Below are 25,867 nucleotides of genomic sequence, written 5' to 3' on the forward strand. Positions count from 1 at the left end.
TGACGACTTTATGCAACTCTGCCTCACTTAAACCTATTTCACAAGCAAGTCCAGATATCATCTCCCTCCCCTCCCCCCCACCACACACACCCCCGCCTATGATATCATTGCTTCTTTTCAAAAACAAAGGACAAAGAAAAATAACAGTCAGTGAGGGAACTGAAACTGAGACTTGCCCAGAGTCAGACTGCTAGGTTGGTGTCTGAGGTTGAATTAGAACTCAGACATTCAAGTCCAATACTTTATCCACTTCACCATCTAACTGCCAGTTTAAAATTTATATAATACCTTCCTCCTAAGGAAACCCAATGAAAATGAAAGAAAAAAGCATTTATCAAATATTTACTGTGTCAATATTTCTATACAAATGGAAATGTGAGACAGTCTCCACTTTTAAGGGTCCCATTTTTTTATGTGCACATAGGAAGGTGCAGAGCTGCAGAGTGAATGGCAGGGCCTGAAGGTCCTTAGGCTTTACCCTCTGCCCTGTCACTCTACCCTAAGGGATAGCTAGACTTCACCAACTGCCTTATGATGTGCCCTCAGACCCATAGACGTTGTCCTCTCTCTGCCACTGTGCCCTCCAGACCATTACTACTAAATTAGTGGTCCCTCATAGGTAAAAGTTGTTTGGTTTTACAGGTAAAAGATCTGAGGCATACAGAGATTTAAGTAAATTTTTCATACTGAGAGGGACAAAGATGAAACTTTCAGAGTGATAGAGTCTGAGATTTAGAAAGATCCTCAGAATCTACCCATTATACCCCTCAACAAACCCTTGACAAGTAGTCTTTTGACCTCTTCTTAAAGCCTTTACGCACAGGAACACTTCCCATCACTTTTCAAAACAAATCATAGCTCTAGTATTTAGGAAATTGCTGGAAACTCCCTTTCTGAAAATTCTGTTAACTGTTTACAGTTTTGCTTTCTAGAACCAAATAGGATAAGCCTACTCTTTCTTCCATAAGACATCCCCTTTTAATTATTCTGTCCCCACCAAGACTTCTGTCTCTAGGCTAAAGCTCCTAGGTCCTTTAACCTAGTCATATGGAAAGGTCTGCAGTCACTTTACTAGATTGTTCTCTGTCCTCTCTATAAACTTGTACACATCAGTGTCCTTCCTAAAATGTAGCTCCCAGAACTGAAAACTGTTCTGAATGCCGACACAGGGAGAGCACCACAAGCCATCACCTCCCCTCCACTGGGCAGTGCCTCACTCTTCATGTAGCTTGCTAGAGCTCATTCTTTTCCCACACAAAGCAGATAGTCCATTAAAACTGAGATATTTTCCACAGAGAGTATTATCTGAATACCTTTTTCATTTTGTTCTTTTAAAGTTGATTTTTTTTTTTTAGCCCAAGTGCAGTATTTTGTATTTGTTCCTACTAAATTTCATCTTATTAAACTGCGCTTTTGGATCCAAACTGTCATCCAACATGTCCTCTCTTTCACAGCTTCCTGCCATCTGCACATTTTATAAGCATCATACCTATGCTTCTGTTGTTAGATGAGGAGATGTGAGTTCTTGTGACCTTGAAAAAACCATAGCTAAAATCCCTCATCTTTCTAAGTAGGTTACCTATAATACACTTATTTTTGACAAAATAATGAATAATTGCTGTAATATGTGAATGTATAATAGGCCTTGAAATGTGTAAAGCAAAGTGGCTTTAGAACTACAATACAGCTTTGTTTTTTCTTTCAGTGCTCGTCAGAAACCCAGAACTAATTACTTGGAAGATCGAAAGAATGGCTCAAAACTGATTGTCTTTGTGATAGGAGGAATTACATATTCTGAGATGCGCTGTGCTTATGAAGTTTCTCAGGCACACAAATCTTGTGAAGTTGTTATTGGTGAGACGTTTTTCTTTTAAGTGAATTACTATTCTAGAAAAACAGAAATAGGTTTGAAATGCATCTTGTTTGGGACACTTAACAGTGAAAAATACTGGCTGTTGGTTTCTTGAATTGAAGGTAGTTCATAGGATCATCGATTGAGAGTTTGAAGAGTCTTTGGAGGTCAAGTTCAGCCAATTCATATTAAGAATTAGAAACTGAGGCACAGAGATATTAAGTGATTTGCCCACAGTAGTACAACTAGTAAGTATTAGTTCTGACTTCAGGTCTAGCACTCTATCCACTACTCCACCTGGAATGCAAGTTTCTTGTATTTTTGACCTGGAAAACATTCCAGATTTGGTTTTCTCCTTTCCCATTGACTGTGTACTCATTTTATAATCCATGATAGTAAGAAGTAATTTGGGCTGCATAAGCAAATTGTTGTCCAGCAAATTATGGATGTGGAATTGATGGAAATCTTATTGGAGGCTGTGGATCTGCTACTGATATTAATTGGGCAAAATTTAGCTTAAGTAATTTAACTGAGTACTCATCTGAAAAGAAATATTGGAATACTAGGGGAAACCTCACTGCCTTTTGTGTTTGGCTAGGTTTCACTATAATGACACATCTTGAAATACAGGATCTGTACTGCAGTGCACAGATCAGAGGGAAGCCTCTAACAGCTGGGGGTAGTGACCAAATCCCATTGCCCCACAAGAGGATTTTCAGGCCTGGCCCTCCAACATTGAGGTTTTTCTTTGTTCTGTTAGGACACAACTGTTAGTCAGCCTTTGCTCTTCAGGAAATGGTACTACATGGAATAAGATAGTCCAAGACCCCAGAAGGGGCAGCATTTACATTGATGATTATTATCTGTCCTTCTTGGACGAAAGAAAATTTTTTTATAATAGGACAGAGACAAAAATATTAGAAGGCTATGATACAGAGAATTTGTCATTGTTAAATTATCCAGCATTCTTCTGGGCCTCAGATAGAAGTCTCAGAATAACTTTGAAAAGGCAGATAATTGCTGATTTTTTAAACATGATTCCTTTTTTTCTCACCAGGGTCTACTCATATTTTGACACCTAGAAAGCTGTTGGACGATATAAAGACGTTGAGTAAACCCAAGGATAAAGTCTCCTTTATTAAGGAGGAATGAGATTTTATGCTTGAGGAATCTTATGTATACCTTCAACTAAAATGTACTAAGAAAATATTGCTGTCATATAATTTAAATTATGTAAATACGTGTATTCAGTAACTTTCTAAGACTGTTTCTTAAGGGCTTTTTAAATAGTTTAAGTATTGCTGCTTTATAGGTATAGAGATCAGATAAGGTGTAGAAATGCTTTCTAAAATGGAAAACTTTTCACCCTTGAAATAATGTTGGACTTGACAGTGAATTTTCACATCCACCTGTGTATATGCTAATGGACTTGATAAGAGTAATCTATGATGAAATTTAGTTTTTGAAGAGAAAGGAGTAAGTTTTTGAAAGGCCTAGATAATAAAAGGTTGCAGAGGTTATGGTGTAAATGTGTGTGGTAATATGATTTCCTGTGAATGCAATTTTCTCATTTGACTAAAATTGAAATAAAAGTAATCAGTGAAATCAGTTTGTAGAAAAAAATCTCACAGTTGTTGAAAAATACTAAGGTTAATAAGTTGTACAGAATTTTGAAATCATCTGTGTTTAAGTTAGAAAGGGAAGGGGAAAATAATCATGGAAAGACATAATAAAATAAACTTTTACTTTGAAACATGTTATCTTTGTGTATCAACTACTTTTGGATTAAAAAAGGTTAACTACATTGTCAGTTGTCTCTTACAGCTCATTAACTAAAAATGAAATTCTCTGAAAGCTGAAATGTTCAAATTGGTACATAAGTGTATTGTTCTTAGCTCTAAAAATTAGTCATTTGGAATCTCTACTAAGATATTTGTAAACTGATGTCAGATCAACCCATTTATCCCTTTTTTTTTGTAGATGGGGGAAAATAGTTTTACCTAGAACCATCAGAGCTTCAGTTTTCTTCCTCAGTAAAATGAGAGGGTTCAACTTGATGACCTCTAATTTCTTTTTTCCCAATAACAAGTAAAGTATTATCTTATTCCCAGACACTGTGCTAAATGCTAGGGGTATAAAACCACAAATAAACAGCCCTTTCCCTCAAGGAGCTTGACATTCTTTTCAAAGAGATGCCCTTAAACAAAAATTAATGCAGGGTATTAATTTTTTACAAAAATAGTTATTAAAAATAAATATTTTTGCAGCATTGTATTTTGTATATGGCTGCATACAAAGTAAATACAAGATAATTTGCAGGGAAGACAGGACAAGCAGCTGAGGGGAATCGGGAAATACTCTTTTTAGAAGGTAGAACTTCAGCTGAGCTTCAAGGGAACATTGGGTTTCTGACAGGTGAAGGTGAGGAGGAAGAGCATCTTCCTGGGTTATGGTAGACAGCCTGTGAAAAACAGGGCCCAGGAAGCGACTGCTGACTGTGAGGAAGTGCAGAAGGCCTCATTTGGATGGGTCATAGGAATGTAATTGGGCCAGGAAGGTAGACTGGGATTTATACCAAACGGACATTTGTAATTTGATCTGAGAAGTAACAAGGAGACACTGGAAGTTATTGAGTAGGGAGAATGACCTGGTCAGAAAATGCTTTGGAGAAATCTCTTTGGCAGCTATGTGGAGGACATATTAGAGAGGAGAGAAATCTGATGCAGGGAAACCAATTAGAAGACTTTTTCCATTAAATACAGTCACGATATTTTAAAATATTATGTAATTACCACCACCTGTAATGTAGCAAAGCATTAGCACATGAATTTACATGGAACTTAGCAAGACTGAAACTAGCCAACCAGTAAACTAATATTTATAGTTTCCAAGAGTACATAGTACTGTTTTATATTTTGCTATTTCTCTTCTACACATGGGAAAAATCTGGTCTGCTTACCGTTCTGCAGAGACTAATATCAGTGCTAGCATCAACAGTAACTTTATAGGAAAAAGTTTGTGCTAAAGAAAACGTTTTCTCAAATATCTCACTATTTGTGATTATCCTAATCTCTGACCAACTTCTAAAATTAAAGAACAAACCAGCAATTTGCCCAGTAGAACCCTTTTGATGTTTATAGCTGTCTCCTTAACCGTTTTTACTTAGAAGTCAGCAATTTCTCCTAATTTTCATTTTCTTCTGCGTGTCATTATAAAGATTTCTACCTATTGTCTCAAATTTACTTATTCTTTAGCAGTTGACCAAATGAAATAAAAATGTTGAGTATTTCCTAAACTTTAAAAAGTAACATCCTCATTACCTTATTCATTGCATTTGTTAGTTTTCAGTTCTCTCACAGAACAAAAAAAGTAGCCGTAACTTAACCTTATATATATTGTCCACTTGCAACTTATGCAGCACAATTTTTGGTAGTAAAATTTGGTGAGTTGTCTTAATTTCTGTTGCATGGGGAGGGAAATATTATCAAGAAAATCCATAACCATCATTTGTAAAGGCTTTAAATTCCGCATTATTTTCTCAAATGTCTTTGGGAGCGAAGGAAGGATGAGAGAAAAGAAAGAAAGAAGGAACGGAGGGAGGGATGGAGGATGTCTCTCCCTTGCAGGCAGAAAGGTCTCCAACAAGTGGAAAGACAGCCTCAGAGACAGGTTCGGGATAGAAAGGTATCTCTCAGGCCTTCTGCAAGCAGGGAGAGGGAGGACGAGGAGACAAGGCACACTCTCTGCCCCAACAAGTTCTCATGGCTAGTTCATTTTCTGAGGTTGGCTATTCTCTCTGGTCGTCCTGACTCCATATCTAGTGCTCTATCCACAGCGCCACCTAGTGTCTGCTGTCATAATTTCATGAGGCAACCCGCCCTATTTTCAGAAAATTCTCATTTTTTGCCTTTTCACATTCCTCCAAATATTTAAATAATTTTGTTTTTGTTTGCCAAGCCTCATACCAGATTAAGTATGTTTTCCATGTTAAGTACTTCCATTTCCTCAAACTCTAGCATCAGAAAAATTTAAGTCCTAATCATCAGCATCCTCTGGGCATACTCTAGCTTGACAGTACCCTTCCTAAAATCTGGCATGTGCAGAACTGACCAGTATTCCAGTGTGGTCTGGCAGGGAAAGATTACAGTAGAACTATGACTGTACAGTGAGGATAAAGCACAAGGCCTGGAGTCAGGACAGACCTGAGTTCAAATGTAGCCCCAAACACTAGCGGTGTGACTCTGAACAAGTCACTTAACCTCAGTTATGAGGAAAGTGTTTTGTAAACATTAAAGTGCCATATCCGTGTAAAATATCATCACTTCCCACCTGGCTGTACTTCCAGATCTATCATTTAAAGTACTTCATAATAGTGGAGCTTGAAAACATGAAGGACTTCACCTCCTTGAGGGACTGCTAAGATCTTGGAGCCTTGGGCAAGTACAGCCAAGAGGGGATGCAAGGAGGGAATGATTAGAGGGGGAAAGAAAGGAAAAAGAAGAAAAGTATCTTTGTGATAAAAATATAGGGGGGGAAAAACAATACCACAAGCTGAATCCATTGAAATCTTCCTCCGATACATCATCATGATGTGAAGACCAGTGAAGCCCAGCCTCTGGAATGTTCTGCCAAACTGGGAAGGCCTCAGTCCACCATTTGTCCATTTCGGAGAGGCTCCATCACGAGGGCTGGCCACCAGGTGAGATTTCTTTTCAGACACAGTCATTCAGGAAGCCATCCAAGGTGCAGAAAGCTGGAAATCTTTGAAGTACGGAAGGATCAGATTTGTAGAAGTTGACTATGTGAGCTACTGGACATCTGCTTAATCACCAGTACTCATCATTCAGAAGCAAAGGTATTTGCAGTTTTAATAAATGTTTAACCACCATTTTCCACCATCATAACTAGATTTATGCTTCTGTCTGGTGGAGAGGCTTTTTTTCTAGCTAGTACTGATTTTCATCAAATACTTGTAAAGTGCACTATTTTGGTTTTTAGGACAAAAGATTAACATTCTCCCTCCCCCCACCCCGCAGCAAGTATACTATCCTTTCCCTCAGCAGAGAGGCAGCTCTTTGTTAGAAGCCCAGTTTCCTTACTTACTAACAGTGAGTAACACATCCTTTTAGGAAGACAAGGTTTACTTCACATTTTTTTTCTTTTACTACATTGGCTGTGTTATAGCTACAACTTCTGGTGGCTTCTTCGACCCTGAGCTTTGGCCAGGTCCTTGGCAATCGCTTGTATCATTTGCTCAGTCGTTTCTTTTAAAGTGATGGCAGTCCTTAGAGCACAATCCAAAGCAGAATTTAAAATCTGTATGAGGGAAAATCCATATGTTAGATAAATATATGAGGAATTCTTTCTATTGTGTTTCATAAACACCATTGTTTAAATGCTTTATTTTAAATGAGTGGTTGGTTGTTTTTGGTGGAATTGGTTTATTTTTTCATAGGCAATTTCTGTGCCTGCAGTTTGGTTTCCAGGGAAACCAGCCAAGGATGTTAAGTTAATAGCTAGAGGTTTGAGCAGAGACATTAATGATGAGCGTGCCCCCAGGAGATCTAGACAGCAGGGTCAGGCCAAGTTAGTCCCTACTGAGAGGAAAGAAGGTTGAAAGGAAAAGGGGGAGAGAAAGCAGGTCAAAGGAGAATATCCAAATGATAAAGAGCCTGGAAGAGAAGTGTACAAATGTGAGGAAAGCTATCTGAATGTGGGCCTGAATGATGAGAAAATTCCAAGTTCTGTTGAAATAATCAGAAGTGGTTAAAGAGCTAGCTAGTGTGAATGCACCTAGTGATTTTATCTGAAACCCTCACACAGACATAGCACATGGCCAAGGAAAATGCCAACAACAACACCTCCTAAAAAATTCAGGTCAATAAAGTTATCAAGTAGCAACTATGGGAAAAGTCCTATGCTAGGCCCTAAGCATACAAAATGGATCATACAATTCATTGCTGGAAGGAACCTCAGAGACTATCCTAACAGACTCACTTTGTAGAAAAGGAAGCTGATATTCTGAGAAGCTAAATGATGTGTCCAAAGTGAGATCAGGAGTAAACAGAGCCTGCTCTTTCAACTCCAATCTAAGACTCTTTCCAATAACACATTCCACACAATACAGGCCCTGCTCCCAGAGTTTGCAATTCAGTGGGAAGAAGGGACAATTACAAAAATAACTGATACAAAAAGCAAAAGGTAAAGAAAAGATCTAAACAAAATGCTGTGGAAATGAAGGGTTAAATAAGGAAGGGAGGAAGGAAGGAAAAGAGGGAAGACTTTATTAAGTGATTGCAATGTACCAGGCACTATGCTATAGTAGGAGATTTCTTTTACCTAGAAGTGAAGGAGGGAGTGGAAATGAGTAAGATGAGACTGTAAACTCTTGGGTTTTTGTTTGTTTGTTTTGCCTCTTTTTGTATCCCAGCACAGTTCTTGGCACATAGTAGGCACCTAATAAACCACTGGTGGCTGACTGAAGGCTTCCTGGCAGAGATGGTCTCTGAGTTGGGTTTTGAAGACAAGGAAAGTTTTCAGCAGGTGGAGGAGTCCATTCTAGGAGTGGAGGAGAGTGTGAGCAGGCACAGAGACAGGAGAAGACCAGAGACAACAAGGGACAGAGAGTAGTAGTCCAGCTTAGCTGGAACAAAAAATGCATGAAGGGGAAGAGTATAAAATAGGTTGGATAGGTAGGCTGCATAATAGCTAATAATAACCAGCATTTATATGGTGCTTTGAGGTTTAAAAAATACTTTAAAATATTACCTCATTTTATCTTCACAATGACCTTGAGAGGGACATGCTATCTTTATTCTCATTTTACAGATGAAGAAACTGAGGTGGAGAAAGGTTAACTTGCCCAGAGTCATACAGCTAGTCAGTGGTTAGAGAAAGATTTGAACTTAAGACTTTCTCACTCCACATCTCACCCTCTTTCTACTGTGCCACCTTGCCAAGAATTAGTTTTTATTAATTTTGGTAGACAATGGGGAGCTATTGAAGGCTTCTGAGTAGAGGAGTGATATGATCCAAATAATTCAGACATATAGACAAGGGAGTGGAATATGGTTAGATGGCACAAAGAAGGAAGCAGGAAAGACTTGGAGACTAGAGGAGTTTAGCTGACCAGAGCAGATGGGTTGAATGATGGTGGAGTGAAGTGGAGAAGTGAAGAAGGACCAGCTGCAAGTGATACATTGCAGAGGTAACAAGGCAGGTCAGGATGTGACAAAATCCCTGAAAGAACACCTCTATGGCTGATTGGTCCAAGCAATTTAATTTCCCTTTAAATTTAATTTAAATTCAATTCCCTTTAAATTCAGTGGTTCGCCAAAAACTCAAGGCAGTAGTGCATTTTCTATCTCTTTACACAGCGGGCTTGAAATCTGAAGTTTGTTGTCTCTAAACCCAAAGGAAAACAATAGTGTGAGCTTGGAGGACACGTAGGTGTCCACAATCCAAATCCTCACCTCAGAATCATTTCTGTTGATGTTTTGGATGCTGTACAGGGCTTTGCTTCCAGAAACCCTACAGGAGTGGTAACGGGGAGAGTTTGCAATTTGATCGCAGATGCCTGGATGATATTTAGAAGACTTAAGATTCTGTCTGGAAAAGAAATGCATGAGACAGACACCGTTGCACATCAATTTCTCTCTAGAATCAAGCCCCCTCTCTCATTGCCTTCCAGCTTGGTGGTTTCTTCTTCCTCTATGTCAGAGTCTTGATTGAGTGGGGCTCCAGTGGTTCCCCAGACTAGGTCATTCACTCAGTTTCTCTTGCCCTTAGAATTCTATTGTGGCTGATCACAACCCAGAGCTTCTAAAAAAAAGTCACTTGCAATGACCATAAAGAGTATTTCCTCCAGGACTGTTTGCCCCTTTCTCTTTGGAATAGACAGAAGGGGAGGAATTCTAAAAAAAAAAAAAAATTTAATATTCATCTTGGTCCAGCCCATCCTTCCGTCAACTGCTTATTCACAAAACCAAGAGAAAGAACCTGCCAACTATAGTTACCCCAGGCTGATGAGTCTAGTAACTGAGAGATAGCAGGGTTTGTAGAGAGGAAGTATCTCTGACAGCAATTAAACAGAAATCTCTTCACCTGTCTCTGTCTTAGTGGACTCCCCAGGATTCTGAGGCTCATGAGCCCTGCTCATGCTGGGCTCTATATGTTACAGGTACAGACAGCTGCCCATAGCATGTGAATTGAGGCTACAAGGAGTTACTTATCCCTGAATTCTCTCCCCATCCCTCTCCCCCATTTCTGACCTACCAAGATATCACCCTTAATGCCTCTCTGACCAGAAATTCTCATCTTTTGAGATGTTTCTTTTGTTTAGACAACAGAAAAAAAAGTGTTTTTACCTAAGACACCCCTCTTCAGTAGCTAACATTTATAAACGCATTTTAAGGTTTGTAAAACGCTCTACATATGTTAACTCATTTGATCCTCATGACAACTTTGTGAAGGTAGATACTATTATTATCCCCATTTTATAGAAGAGAAAACTGAGGTTAAGGAACAGTCACATAGCTCTTTCATTTCAAACTCAGGTGTTCCTGATTTGGGGTTCCATCCTTTTCACCACCTAATTGTCAAATGGGAGCTACTTCTCCCCTTAGTTCATCAGCCTACATGAGTTTTATCACATTAGGTAATTGTCAGAAAGACACTCCCTGAAAGGCACATACCAGCACCAAGGAAACAAGCTATGTGATTTATTTATCCTCATATTCTTTAGATAAATGTTAATGTCCATAAGAACATGGTGATAGTAAGTCTTGGGTAGCAAAGCACAGACTTTGTAGAAGGAAATAGCAAACCACTCCATTATCTTTGCCCAAGAAAACCTCATGGACAGTGTGGTCCATGGGGTCACAAAGAGTAGGACCTGACTGAACGACAACCAGACTGAAGGAGACAGGGCTCCAGTCAGTCAACAGATGTTTACTATGTGCATACTATGTGCCAAACATTGTGCTAAATTTGGGGGATACAAAGGAGGGCAAAAGACAGTCCTGTTCTCAAGAAGCTCACAGCCTATCACAATAATTACCTTAAGTAGAAGCATCTTCCTGTGACAAATCTACAATCTCCTTGGATATGATCGTGCAAAAAAAAAAAAAAATGTCCCTTGCTCTGTTTTCTAATTCTTTGTACTTGTTGAGACGGTAAGGATTTCTGAGCTTGAAAGGCTATCCACGTACTCCTTAATGATAACCAAAGACATCTGAGGAGAAGAGAAGCTTCTAATTTTCATACTAATAAATTATTTTCTTCCTGTGTCTTCATCTCTTTTTTGCTGCTGGTGTTCATGATGACTTTTTTTTAACCAAACTCAAGGCATTCATCCCCTGCTATAAAACCACAATCCCCAAAGATATTATGAGTCTAAAATATCACTTACTTCTCAGCAAGGATCATTTCATCTTGACCTTGGGAGGATTTAGCAGTCATTCTCAGGGGTTGGTGTTTTTTCTGTTGTGAACAGACTGAGATAATGACTGAGATTAGATTCAAAGTATTGATAATAATCCCAATAAGAAATTTCACCTAGGGTTTAAATTCTGGAAAGAAATACTTTCAAAAAGTTTCTCCGTCAGTAACAATGACTAACTACATGGTTACCAAGATAAATATATGAAATGAAACGCAAAATAAAATATAGAAAAAGATGAAAAGAAGGCTCATCTTTGTGTAAGACACTATATTAGGTGCTAAGGATATAAGGATGAAAGGGGCTTACATTCTAATGGTGGGGAGGAGTATGCAATATGTACACAAATAATTTGAGGTGGGAGAGAACATGAAGGGGATCAGAAAAGGCTTCCTCTAAGAGGTAGCACCCACCTTTAGCCCGTTAAGAAAGATAAGAATTTTAAGAGGTGGAAGTGAGGAAGGAGTCAGGAGGAAAAGGGAGGAGATAGTCTCTACAAATGGATGGAAACAAGAAATGAAAAAAAGGGGAGCAACTAGGTGGTGCAGTGGATAGAGCACTAGTCCTGTAGTACAGAAAACCTGAATTCAAATCCAACCTCAGACACTTATTAGCTGTGTGACCTTGGGCAAGTCACTTAATCATGACTGCCTCCAAAAAAAAAAGGAAGGAACAAGAAATGAAGTGCCAAATTTAGAAAACAGGAAGTGGGCCAGTTTGAAACACAAAATTTTGTAAAGAAGAATGATGTGAAAGAAGCTTAGAGAGGTAGACTGAGGTAGACTCTGAAGAGTTCTGAAGGTCCAGCTGAAGAGTTTGGGTTGTATTACAGAGGTGACAGGGAGTCACTGAGATTTCTTAAGCAAAGAAGTGACATTGACAGAATTGTGTTAACTTAGGAAGGCTATTTTCTTAGCCATTTGGAGGATAGATTGGAGAGATGAGAAAGTGGAAATAGGAAGAGCAATTAGAAGGCTATTGCAGTAGTCCAGGGGAAATGCTAGGAGGACCTGAACAAGAGACATGAGGGAAGTCATGAAAAGGAAGAAAGATCTTGGAAAGATCAGGTGAGTAGTTGAGACCAAAGTCATCCTCCATGTCTTCTTTGTCCCTATCTACCTTCACTCTTCTTTCCTTCTTTCCCCTCCCTTCTTTCTCTCTTCAGCCTCTTCCATTCCCTACTTACCACCACTCCTACTTCTCAAAAGGATCCCATTTCACAACTAAGAGAAGTTTACTTTCAATACAGAGGCTTCAGGCAGGAGAAGAAGAGGGAAAACTCATAGCAGGTCATGTTACTCTCCACGGTTCAACTAACAGCAATAACCAGATTGGCAAAGGCAATCTTTCCCTTCATGATCTTGGCCAATAAGGAGACCCCAAACAAGCATTTGTTGAGCATTTACTATGTGCCAGGCATTTGTGCTAAGCACTGAGGATACAAAGACAAAAAGGACGTCTCAGTCTTCAAGGAGATTGCATTCTAATAGGGGTGACATGTAAATAATTATATACATACAAGATATATTCAGTGTAAATGGAAGGTAATCTCAAATGAAAGGGACAAGCAGTAGGGCAGTGGGAGAGACCAGGAAAGATCCCTTGCAGAAGGTCAGATTTGAGCTGAGGACAGCATATTACATCCCCCCACCCTTTTCTATACTACCTCAATAAATGTGAGATCTTTATCCAGTGAGCGACACATTGACATGCTACTGGCAAAATTAGATGATATCAGTATTGGCATTTCTATGATAAATGAAGCCAGAAAATATGAGGAAGCTGGAGCTAAAGTGGAAGGATGACTCACTGATCCTTTTAGGAGAGGTAAATAAAAGAGTTGGCAGAGTTGGTTTTATTGTATACTCAAAAACAATGAGAAGTATAATTTCATGGGAGACTTGATCAGCACATCTTGCAATACTCCTGATGTGCATAAGCAAAAATAATACCATGAAGCTTATATATCAATATCTGTTACATAGAATGAAAATGTAGAGAAATTCTTCAAAAAAAAGTTGAAAACATCTTCCAAACCAAGTTAACATATATCTTTTTTTAAAAAATATGTACTTAATGCTTGGTAATTTCAGTGTGAAGATGAACATGAAGAATGGTGAAAATTATGCTGTAAAATATGATAAGAAATGAAAGAAGCTAAAAGATTATAGACTTCAGGAACTTCACACTTTTATGTAATGAATAATTTAAGGTGAATCAGAAGCTACTAAGGTGTGGTGAGCAACATAAAAATGAAATTCATTTCAGGAAGTAGATTAACCACAGAATAAGTGAATTGGAGAATTCAGAGGGACCTTTGTGCTTATCTAACCCAACCCATTATCAAAAGGAATCTCCACTATGACATCGCTGACAAGTGGTCAGGCATCGACTGCTTGAATGCCACCAATAAGAAGACCCCTACCACACCCCAAGGTAACCAATTCTACTTTTGGACAGCTCTTATCGTTAGGAATTATTCCTGACATCAAGTCTGTTTGCCGCTTTGCAGGTTTCACTCATTGCCCCCATTCTGCCCCTTGGGGGGAAATGGAACAAGTCTAATCAATTTCCCCCCACCTTCCTCCTCTTCCCCCTCACCCGTCCACCTCCACCCCACTTAATAGTCCCAATTCCTTCAACTGATCTTCATATAAAATAGACTCAAGGACCTTCAGTATCCTGATTGTCCTCTTCCAAATCCTTTCCAGTTTATCAGTGTCCTTTTAAAACTATGGCACCCATAACAACACAAAGCTCCAGATGTTGTCTGACTAGGACAGAGTACAGAGGAACTATCGCTTCCTCCTTCTTGGAAGCTATGCCACTCCTAATGCACCTCAAGATTGTGATAGCTTTTCTTGGCAGCCACATCAAACGGCTGACTCATGGGAGTTTGCAGTTCGAGAAAGTCAGATCTTTTTCAGACAAAATGTTTTCTAACTACGCCATTCTGTACTTGTGAATTTGATTTTCTGAACACAAGTGTAAGCCTCTACATTTATTCTTCTGGGATTTCAGCCCAATGTTCTAGCCACCAGTTTAAAAAATATGTATTGATATCTTCTGTTTGTTACATTATCATAGTTATCCCCAGTATCTCTCTCCCTTCTAGAGAGCCATCCCACATGGCAAACAATACTTTTTAAAGACCAGTAAAAATGGGGGTAGGGATCAGCACAACTGATCAATTGAATGAATCCTAAAAACATGTGCAATGTATAACGCCTATGGATCTCCCACATCCACAAAGGGGTAGATGGGGGTGTTCTCTTACAGCTCTTAATTCAAGATGTTACATGAACTTTGTTACATTCACTTCTGATTTCATCACATATATAATTTCTTACAGCATAGTAATGTTCCATTGCATACATGTACCACAATTTTTAATCCATTGCCGAATCAATGGCATCCACTTTGTTTCCAGTTCTTTTCTATCACAAAAAGTGCTGTCATAAATATTTTAGTGTATATGAGGACTTTCTTCTTATCAGTGGTTTCCTTGGGGTATTGATTTTGGGTTCAAAGGGTACAGACCTTTTAGTTTAGTTGCAGCTATGAGTGAGATGGCTTGCTTAACCGACCCTTACATTTAGTGGTGATGAATGGATGACTCATCAGACTTGCTTTTCTCAAATCCCTTTGAATGTTCATTTTCTGGTTGTTCAACAAGATTTAAAGCCATCCACCCATTTCAGTCATGACAGTTGGTGAGAGATTAAAATTCAATTTAAGTTCTTCCCCCCTCCCCAATATTCTAGTGAACATATCCTAGAAGGGTTTTTTAACATTTTTTATGTCATGGACCATATTCCTGTTCCCCCACCTTTGGCAATCTGGTGAAGCCTGTGAACCCTTTCTCAGAATAATGTTGTAAAATGCATAACATAAAATATATAGGATTGAAAGGAACACATTTATATTGAAATCCAGTTATCCAAATATCATGGACCCCAGTTTGAGAGCCCCTAACCCAAATAAGTTACTCAGTTGGTAGTGTTTCCAACCATGGGATTCTACCAAAAGCATCATATGAAATCAGAAATCAGTACCAACACTACAAACATGAAATTTTAGATTGGAACCAGCTAGCAAATTGATTGTGGAGGGGTGCCCCATGTTTTGGTGGGTGTAGATGACAAGATCTGGTGAGTTAAAACTTGGCAGTTACAATGTCCCAAGCCAAAAAGATACATTTTTTGGAAAACTGAAAATAAGGTATTATCACATACTTTCCCCTTTGTATTAAAAAAAAAGTCAAATCACAACAGTCAGTAAGTCTGTTTTGACCCTTGATTTGTCATGAATTCCATCTTTAGCTATAACATCAATTCAAGGCATGATAGGAATGATCCTTCCATGTCTTTAGGACCTATGATTTCCACCAGTACAGATACTCTCTTCACTGATACAGATTAAGACTACTTTATGACTTAGCAGATAGTCTTTGGGACTTTGCTATGGCCAAAATATTAATTATCTTATCTCCAATTTAATGATTATATTTGCCCAACTTAGGTGGGCTGGTGTTCCACACTGCATCCAAGTCTGAACTCAAACACTCTCCAGCATAGTAAGACCTACCAAAGTAGAGGCCCCATTGACAAGGTCTTAAAGAATTCAGGTTGCCTCCACCCCATGATGAGGCATCAGAGTAAGACTTTAGTGAATGAATAATAAGGTAGCAGGAATCCCAGTAATGATAAAATTCTACCTTACAGTACTACTGTACTGTGCTTTTAATTTTTGAAAGCATTTTCACATTGACCATTCCTTTCACTCCACCCCAAGACAAGCCCAGAAAGTACTTCCTATCAGCCTGGGGTTTAGAGTCCATACCAGGCAGGTATAGTCAGAAACCAATATCTTCAGAGAGTGAAATATTAGGGACTAGAAAGAAACTAAAAGGGAAAGGGGGTGGAGGGCTTTCCAAGGAGAACCCGAGGTGTAAAATGTATCGCACAGCACCTTATCTGTGCTGTCAGGCATATTGATATATATTTTTAAAAATGTAACCTCACAGTCCATCAAAGTACTTACAAGCTGAAGTAAAACTTTCATTTCTGCTTAAAGAACAGAACCGGATAAAGCCATCACATTCATTGAAATGTAAAGGATTCTGACCTGTGCAGTTGTATTTATAATGGAATTCTGAAAACAGGAGATAAAGAAACATCCTTTAGGACCGCTCATATCTGTGCCCCCACACATTTTTGGGGGAGCATTGAATCCATCTTACCTTTTTTCTGTGATTTGGGATGTTTACTCCTACAGTTTATACATTCACTAGCTTTTGAGGTATCAGAGGAGTCCGAGAATATGCTATCTCCTGCATCTGTACCTTTAAAAATAAAAAAAAAATTAAAGCCATATCACACAGGGCAGAGATCTGGAAAGGGCTTCAGAAGCAGCTAGTCTAGCCCCTTTATTTTATGGATGAAAAAGCTAAGGCTCAGGTATGCTGCTCTCCAAAAGTCACTATGATAGCAAACCTCAGAGGCAGGATTTGAACTCATGTCCTCTCTGACTCTAGAGTCAATGTTCCTTCTACTGCATCACACTGACTTCCTCAATGAGGTTTATTTTTCTGAATTTTGTATATATATATGTATGCAAAAAAATTCTGGGAAGAGATTTCCTAATAGTAAGAAATAGACAATCAGAGATAAAAACTTTGCAATTGTATGTTACGAAGGCAGACTGACTATCATCTGACTTATATGGTACAGAAAGGAGAAAACCGAAGACTATTCACTTGAATCATCTACTGAATATGGAATAGAATACTAAATATACTAGTTGGCGCAGGGGATAGAGCACCACCTGGAGCCAGGACAACTTCAGACACTTCCTAGCTGTGTGACCTTGGGTAAGGCACCTAACCCTCTTGCCTCAGTTTCCTCATCTATAAAATGGGCTGGAGAAGGAAATGGTAAACCACTCCAGTATCCTGGTCAAGAAGACAGGAAATGGGAGCCTGAAGAATCAGACACAACTAAATGACTAAACAACAAAAACTGAATATAAAAGGGGCTTTTTTTAAGTTGTGGGATAGGAAGCCCCTAAGATGTGTCATTTGTGAGCCTAAGGAGCTCTTATAAAAAAAAAACCAAAACTTTCCCCCTAAAACATGTATTGCCAGATTGACAATCAATAGAACCGGGGTTATATACGCATTGACTAGGTACAATGTGTCCTAAAAGTTTTAGTGCAACCTAAACTGTGTTAAGACTTTTGGGACACCCTGTATTTTATAAAGAAAGGAAATAAATGGAAAAGAGGAGAAGAGAAGAAAGGAAGGGACCAGAGAGGAAGAGAGAGGGAGGTAAAGGGAGAGGAAAGACAAAGGCAGCTAGGTGACTCAGTGTACCCCTTAGGGCTGTTGTGAGGATAAAGTAATGGGATATTTGCAAGACATTTCATAAACTTTAAAGCACTGGATCAATGTTATCTGTATGCATGTTCATTCTTCATTGCTGAAGAAAACCATGCCATCAGATAAATGATGACATGACTTGCACTTGACTTCGTTTTGAGTGAGGGAAGGCTGATCAATGCTATCTATTACTAAGATAGAGGACCATAGGGGAGGATGGAAGAACTAAAAGAGGGTAGAGCATTTTCATTATTTGTTGTGTGTCAATTTGTTTGGATCTGCTTTGTCAAAGGCTAAGGGTTTGGGTTGATTCTACTTCCTTTTCTGTAAATCTATTTGATGGTTTGTAATTTTTAAATGCACATAGATAGATATTTCTATGCCTCACCCTACTCCATAAGTGCTATTTTTTAGGCTGAAGTAGTCAGCAAACTGAAATAGCAACAGAGACATATGAAGTGCTGAAAGGGTCCCACCAATCTGAGAAAGGCAAATATTCCTGCGCTGGGGGCATTTCTACTTACAGTAAGTGGAATCAGACATATTAAGATTCACTGCTTTTTCTTGAATGATGACTGAAAACCTCCCGCATTTGGACTTTCTACAGTCATTTTTTTTCTCCGTTTTTTGGTTCCTAAAAAGGGAGATAAAAGCCCACAGGCTTTTAAGGGAAAGTATTGATCAGGTTGTAAACTGCCTATTTGGCTTTCCACTTCATTGTGGAAAACTGAAGGAGTGGAATTTTCCATATCTGTGTCCTGACCATTCTACTCTCAATTTAGTAATTAACAAGAAATTGTACCCTATGCTATTTGACTTTCTAGAAAAAAATCTGTCCTACAGTTAAAACCCTCTACAATGCTCTACAGAGGTAGTAACAAAAAAAGAAAGAAGGAGAGAAAGAAAGAGAAAGGAAGAAAGAAGGGAGGAAAGAAAAAAGACTCCATTATTTCAAAATTAGGATTTTCATTTTGTATACTTTTAGGAATTAAAACTTGTATAAATTGAAGAATTGGCACATACACCAGGATTATACATGCCCTTTTGAACCACTGATGGCTTACAATCCATAGACATTAGCAGAAAGAAAAAGAGATTGACAAAGAGGGAAGTTTGTGTGTGTGTGTGTGTGTGTGTGTGTGTGTGTGTGAGAGAGAGAGAGAGAGAGAGAGAGAGAGAGAGAGAGAGAGAGAGAGAGAGAGAGAGAGAGAGAGAGAGAGAGAGAGAGAGAGAGAGAGAGAATTAGGTTCGAAATGCACTCTTCCCAAGGATTTACAAGTAATTGTAGAGTGGTTTCTTAATGATTTCAAAAAGCCACTGGAGGGCACTAGACAGTAGAAGACATCACATGTGAAAAACAACTGCCTTACCATTCTCAACCCTCCTAGATGGGAGAATTACAGCTTTGTTCTCACCCCAACTCTTTCCCAGGAATAGCAATTACTTAGTCCAATCTGTGACCCAATCCCAGAGATGTAGACCTCTTGTATGAAATAAAAAGGGACTGTAAACCCATTCTGTAATATCCCTGGCCTTTCTTAGGGGCCTTCTGTGGTTCACAGGGACTGCCCGAGCTGGACTGGGTTGTTAGCCAACTGGCCACTAAGGATGGAGTATCAAACTGTCAGACTCTTCCATTTTTCCTTCTGAAGTCTTGTTCATCTTAAATTAATTGAGAATCCTCCTGCCCCCCTTTCAGTGCCTAGCTCAAACACTACCTTCTGTATGAGGCCTTTCTGATCCTCATCAGCAAATGGCCTTCTTCCCTGACTACCTTGTGCTTAACAACCCTATACTTATTTGTATGGATTCTCTTGATATTTATTCTGTACATACGTTTACTTATCATGTTCTTATTGTGGTTGTCAGTCTCCCCCATTAGAACTTAAGATTCTTGAGAACAGGAATGGTTTCATTCTTTGTCATCTGTGTCTGCCCCATACAGGGCACTTAATAGATGTCTGTTAATTGATTAATTGATTGACTGGGTAAGATTGCCCGAGGAATTATTAATGATTATGAATTATCACTGATTATGAAAGCACAAAGAATGGATGGATTGTGGAGAAGAAACTTGGGATGGACTATAGAATTAACTTGAGAGAAAAAGTTGAAGACATCCAGATGGTCTGACATCTTAGGTCCCTGCAACCAAGTTCTGACTTATTTATATTTTTTATTTTAAATTTTATTAATGCCTTTTAGATAAATGTTTTCCTTCTTCCTTTCTCCTCATTTCCTTTCTTCGTTTTCCTTTCTTTTATATACCAGAATCATTCCCTTCCCCCAGACACCTTATTCCCCAGCCATTGAATCCTCCTATATAGTAAAGCAAAACATTTAAGCAAAACCAACATAGCCATAGTGACCATGTCTGACAGGACAGATCACATTCGACATGTGTAGGTCCCCACCTCTCTTCATCTCCTGGTTAGGATAATAGATAAAGGCATGAGGTAATGAGGAGGCTTCAGATAGCAAAGGGGCTGAGGACAGAATTCCCTGGTCAGGCTGGTTAATAAGGTAGGATGAAGCTGAGACAGATCATCATTTGCCCTACTCTTTTGGTAATTCCCTTTCTCCAATACCAGACCCTTTCTCTGCCCTCAGAAAATTCTTTCCTCCTGAGTCACTTGTTTTCACGCTCTTCATTCTCTGTCTCCACCTCCTTCCTTTTGGGCATTTGAGAATACTCTTCTTAAAGGAGAAAAGACTGGGAAACACTGAACTGAGGCCAGTCCAGAATACTCTTCTTAAAGGAGAAAAGACTGGGAAACACTGAACTGAGGCCAGTCCAATGACCTCTGTCTCCATCCTCTGAAACAAGGCATGGCCAACCATCTGACTCTTTTATTTTAACATCAAACATAATCTTCTACTTGGGAAAATGAGGTTTTCCAATATCAACAGATAGTCTTTAATATCTACTATAATTTCAAAAATAGCATTATCTGATTCCCCAAGTTCACATCAGAAATAATGGAGAAGGATAACAGAATTTAGTTTATAGCCTGAAATCAACCTGCGAATGTCTTGAAAATAGCATCATCTACATAGTTTTACATTAGACTGGACAACTTGGAAGTAGGTAGCGGCCAAAATTAAAATAATCTAAACTTCTTCAGGTCTCAGATAGGTTATACCAGACAGACTGATGATGGCTGGTTGCTGTAGGACACGTGACAAACAGGAGAGAGTGTGCAGTGACAACCCTACATTTTTCAGGGATGGCGTGAAATCCTTTGGCAGGCCATATGTTGTGCAGCCCTGCATTAGACCCTACCCTATCAGACAAATCTAATCTTTTATGACTAAGGTCTTGCAAGTTGAATGACTATGAGACTATAATCTATTTTGATTTTGTTAAGGAATCCCCCCTCCCACTACAGATATATTTACCAGCTAATGGAGAAAATAGTATCAGCATCACAGCCATGATAAATTAGGATTTAACTTGTAGCATCAGAAATTGGAGTCTGACACAGAAAGTTCCCGATGGATTAGGATTTTGTAATTCTTATCCAAATTTTTTGGAATGGGTTACTAAGGCAAACTACAGAAAAATACTAGACTTGGAGGTGATTAATCAATTAATCAAGTATTTATTAAGCATTTACTGTGTGGCAACTCCGGTGTTTGGAACTGGGGATTCAAATACAAAGAATGAAACTGTTCCTACATGCAAGAGGCCCACATCTGAATGGGGGAGACCACAAGTACACATACATAAATGAACATATACAAAGTGAACAAATACAAACATTTTGCAAGTAGTATAACAGAAGATATTCTGCGAGAGAAGGTACTTGTGTCGGGGGCGGGGGGAGCGGGAAGAAAGGTGCCATGCAGAAGAATGTGCTGGAAGGAAGAGAGGAGCTTCTTGAGGCAGAGATAAGAAAGAAGTGCTTTGAAACAGGAGATAGTATCATATGGTTGTTGTCCTTTGTTCTTGAAGAGGATCAAAATGACATCACTGTGATAAACTCAAGTTTCACTGTGTCGACTATGGCTGATCAGACCAATACAAGCTCAGAAAACTCTACTGCAGATTGGGCACAGATAGTCCGAGTGAATATTTGGGGTGGATACTCCACATTTGCACATCCTACATTTCCTTTGAGCTGTTTCAATTCTGCTTTGTTCATAGAGCACAGCACCCTTTCTGATGTGGGCACGCCATGCTGAGCAGTCCTGTGCCAGTGTCTCCCACATTGTACAATCAAATCTAAAGTTCTTGAGAGAGTATTATATAGGAACAGAGAGAAAGCCCGCTTGACTAGATGCAAGAAACAGAATGGGGTGAAATGTCCAGTGAGGATGGAAAGACAGATGAGGGCCAGATTGTGCAGGCCCTAGTGGATAAAAAGCCCTGAACATGAATTCAACCTCAGACACTTGCAAGTCATAAGATGCTGAGCAAGTCTCCGCTTGCCTCAGTTTTCTCATCTGTAAATTGTGGATAATAATAGCACCTACTTCCCTGGGTTGTTGTGAGGATGAAAGGAAATACCATTTGCAGAGTGTTTTGCAAACATTAAGGTGCTATATTAATGCTAGCTATTGTTAGTGTGATGGTGATGATGATGAGGATGATGATTTTGACTTTCAAAGTCAAACGCAGGAATTCACATCTCCTCACAGAGGTGATTAAAAAGTTACTAGAGCTGCCTAATTGGGGGAGTCACATAGTTGGATCTAGGCTTTGGCAGCTCAATTCCTCTTAATTCTAGGGCCTTCCCTCTGTTAACGATTTCCTCTTCCTCCTGTACATAGCTTGCTTTGTATATATTTGTCTGCATGTTGTCTCCTTCATTAGACTGGAACTCCTTGACGTCGGGAATTAGTGTTTGCTCTTCTTTTGTATCCCTAACACTTAGCTTGGTGCCTAGTGAATAGTAGCTGCTTAGTAAGTGTTTATTGATTAGTTGGCAGCAGTATGGAGGATGGGCTGGCCTGGTGAGGGGCCCAAGACAGGGAGATGTGTGGCAGCAGGAGCTGGCTGCAATGATTCTGGTGTGAGGCGATAACCAAGGCGATAGCTCTGTGAGGGGAGAGAAGAGGGTCACATTCAAGAGACAATACGAAGGCAGAAATGGCAAGACCTGGAAAAGGATTGGATATGGAAAGTGAGGGAGAGTGAGAAGTCTAGGACAATGCCAAGGTTATGAACCTGGGAGGACAGAATAGGGAGTAGCGGTGCCCTCGGCCAAAAGAAGGAGGAGGGAACGGCCTGAGGAGATAGATTCAGATTCTGGCCTCAAGTCTCAACATTTATAATCTCTGGACTATCCGCAAGAGACTTCATTTCCCACAGGATGACAATGCTTCCCCCATGGGGGAAACTACCCCCACAGGGGAAAGCCTAGAACACTATAGTGATAGCAACTGTTATCACGATTTCTTCTGACCTTAATAAATAGAGACATTCATTAGGTTCCATCTCACTAGGATGGTTGAAATAGGGCTCTTCCTGAATGGAGGAAGGTACCTTCAAGGTTACCTCCTGCCCCAAGATGCTATGATAGAAAATATTCATTTAAAATTTGTGTTTCTGAAACATTAGATTTCACCATTCAAAGTTACAGATTCTGGTTTCTTTCCAATAGGATAGTAATAATTCTGGTTATTGAATATGATTTTCAGCTTTTATTCTCCATCCCCTATCACAGAAAGACAGACACAGAGAGAGAGAGACACAGAGAGACACACAGAGACAAAGAGACACACACAGAGAGACAGACACAGAGACAGACAGAGACACACAGAGAGACAGAGAGACCCACAGAGAGAAAGAGAGTTCAGTTTAAAGATTGGAACTAACCTGAGGTGTCTGTCCCAATCCTGGTCCTTTTTCAGTAATAAATACTCTGTATGGTCAGAACTAGAAATTTGGAAGAGAAACAGTCATGCAATTCACTGAATATCTAACCAAAGCATCAGAGAAATATTCAAACCATATTTATAGGTGATGAAGTATATCCAAAAAAAAATGAATCAAATGGGTCTCTTCATTAAATAAAAATATAGGGTGACTCAGTAAATTGCTATTATTAATATTCATATTCCAAAGTATGGCTCAGCTGATTCCTGTCATGCTGACGAAGGGCGACCCCAGATGACACATGGCTGTTTTTAACCCAATAACCATCTTGCCTCTTTTTAGAGGAAGTACCTCGATAGAAAACTTGTGACATCAGCAGCCCATTCCAGGGTTGGAATGTTTTCTAACAGGAATCTTCAGTCTTTCAAACCTGGTCACATGCCTCACTCCTGACCTTTCATTGGACAATTAAGCTAAACTTTAGTATTAGTTCATGATGCATCATTAATTAGGTTTCAGGAGGTGTACCTGCCTCGGTGGAAGACCCACACAAACAATAATGAACCCACACATTATAATAATTTGATTACCCTAATGCATATTTCTAGAATGACAATAAGGATAATCTTAACTCAGAAACACAGAGCCTTTCATTTTAAAATTACAGTCTCTGACCCATCTTCTCTCTGGAATCATCTCAATACTGGCCAGTGTCAACCCTTGCTTCACAGAAATGGGGAAAGAAAATTTGAAATATGATGTTGAAGGCCTAGTGTTCAAACGGCTGAGTTGAGAAGAGAACTTCAGGCTTGACACTGAGATTTATTCTATTTGCTGTTGCACAACTCCCTCCTCATTGGTGATTCATGGACCAAGCCCTTACCTTTGAGGGAGTTCATGATCAGAGTGCCAATCTTGCCTCAATATAGATTGCTTAATGGACTCCAAGCTTCCAGGATCATCATCAGACTCCAGAGAAGAGAAGGCTCTCTGCACCCCAAAGCAAAATACATTGGTTTTAAGGACACTGACTCATTCCCATTGCTTCATGCCTTTTTTTTTTTTCTGAATAACACTGACTCATCTCAATTCATAGGATCATGGGATTTAGAGCTGGGAGGCACCTTAGAGCTCTTCTAGTACAACCCCCTAATTTTACAGGTGAGGGAACTGAGGCCCAGAAATGCAAAATGACTTGCTTAAGATCAATATAGCTAGTTAAGTAGCCTGTGATTACTGGTAGATGGAAGTGGAAGGAAAGAGAATAAGCATTTACATTATACCTATTTTGTAGCAGCCCTTGGTCCTTACAAAAACTCTGTAAGGTATGTGCTGTTTACTAGCCTTTTTTACAGTTGAGGAAACTGAAGTTGTGATTTGACCAGAGTCACACAACTCTTAAGTTCTGAAGCCTAATTTGAACTCAGGTCTTCCTAACTCTGGGCCCAGTTCTCTATCCACTGTACCACCTAGAAATTCCAACATGTTGTCTTGAATCAAAATCATCCAGCCTGAAGATCTATGGCAGGTAGGCTTTGTCAAGTTTTAAATGTCATTACCATTGCCAAATCTACCACTTCTGTTTAGAGGTACAAGATTCTCCTGCCACTAGAAACTCTGACATTTGGCTTTTTGGGAAAAAGTCTTGGCAAGGCCAGGAACCTCCATTCAAGTCCAATTCTGACGCCTCATGGGGGCACCCAAAGTAGGTTCTGTGTTCTTGAAGGTCAGACCAGCAAACCACAAACTCTTATAGTTCTTATCCAACTGTACCTGCAGGAACTGGGTCAGACTGCCAACTATGGACCATGCTAGCTAAGCACAGAAATATTTATCACTAGAGGATTAGCTGCCAGGTGATGAATATTTTTTATAAGAAAATCAAACTTCAGGATTCTCTAGTACAGCAAAGGATCAGTGACTTTTTTAACATGAATATTGCCTCCAACCACATGGTGATGACTACCTTTCACCAATCAATCAATTAACAAGAATTTATTAAATGCTCACTATGTGCTCAGTGTTGAGGATACAAGGAAAGGCAAAATCAATGCTTGCCTTCAACGAATTCACACACTAGTGAGAAGAGTGAGTTTTATTAAAAGCTTATGTTATCCAGGCCTGCCTATCCTGTATAACTTCCATCCATGTCCTCGCCTCCCACAGGGTACCCATCCAACACATTAGGGGCCTTCATCAAATTCCCTTCAGTTCATGAGGATACCAGTGGAGAGTGTGAGCTGTTTGTTGATTATTCCTCCCTTGTGACTCATGACCAACCCAATTTCTTTTTAACTAACGTGTTTCTTTGATGACATCCTTTAAACCACTTCTATCAGATTCCTCATTTGTCATGGTTTGCTGCTTCTTTGTGCC

The 25,867-nt window shown here is 39.4% G+C and overlaps 2 protein-coding genes across 7 annotated transcripts in view; one reads left to right on the plus strand and one right to left on the minus strand.

The window, feature by feature from the left end:
- The window catches only part of STXBP3 (syntaxin binding protein 3), a 51,806-nt gene extending 48,194 nt beyond the window's left edge, over positions 1 to 3,612 (plus strand). The window contains exons 18-19 of the mRNA XM_072644220.1: positions 1,706 to 1,854; positions 2,910 to 3,612. Of these exons, the coding sequence (XP_072500321.1) occupies positions 1,706 to 1,854; positions 2,910 to 3,004 (244 nt within the window). The 3' untranslated portion in view covers positions 3,005 to 3,612. The remainder of the gene's footprint in view (positions 1 to 1,705; positions 1,855 to 2,909) is intronic.
- The window catches only part of AKNAD1 (AKNA domain containing 1), a 68,614-nt gene that overhangs the window by 1,092 nt on the left and 41,655 nt on the right, over positions 1 to 25,867 (minus strand). For 4 of the 6 annotated variants that reach the window (XM_072644204.1, XM_072644203.1, XM_072644205.1 and 1 more), the window contains 8 exons: positions 24,375 to 24,481; positions 23,492 to 23,551; positions 18,195 to 18,304; positions 16,534 to 16,635; positions 16,335 to 16,445; positions 11,262 to 11,346; positions 9,325 to 9,460; positions 6,907 to 7,168 (listed from right to left, as the gene is read on the minus strand). In XM_072644204.1, coding sequence (XP_072500305.1) covers positions 7,037 to 7,168; positions 9,325 to 9,460; positions 11,262 to 11,346; positions 16,335 to 16,445; positions 16,534 to 16,635; positions 18,195 to 18,304; positions 23,492 to 23,551; positions 24,375 to 24,481 — 843 coding nt within the window. In that variant the 3' untranslated portion in view covers positions 6,907 to 7,036. Of the gene's footprint in view, positions 1 to 6,397; positions 6,614 to 6,906; positions 7,169 to 9,324; positions 9,461 to 11,261; positions 11,347 to 16,334; positions 16,446 to 16,533; positions 16,636 to 18,194; positions 18,305 to 23,491; positions 23,552 to 24,374; positions 24,482 to 25,867 lie in introns of those variants that run through there. The other 2 variants (XR_011974772.1, XR_011974770.1) reach the window with 2 other exon arrangements.

This window comes from Notamacropus eugenii, chromosome 2 (genome assembly GCF_028372415.1).
Source record: "Notamacropus eugenii isolate mMacEug1 chromosome 2, mMacEug1.pri_v2, whole genome shotgun sequence".
Taxonomy (NCBI): Eukaryota; Metazoa; Chordata; class Mammalia; order Diprotodontia; family Macropodidae; genus Notamacropus; species Notamacropus eugenii.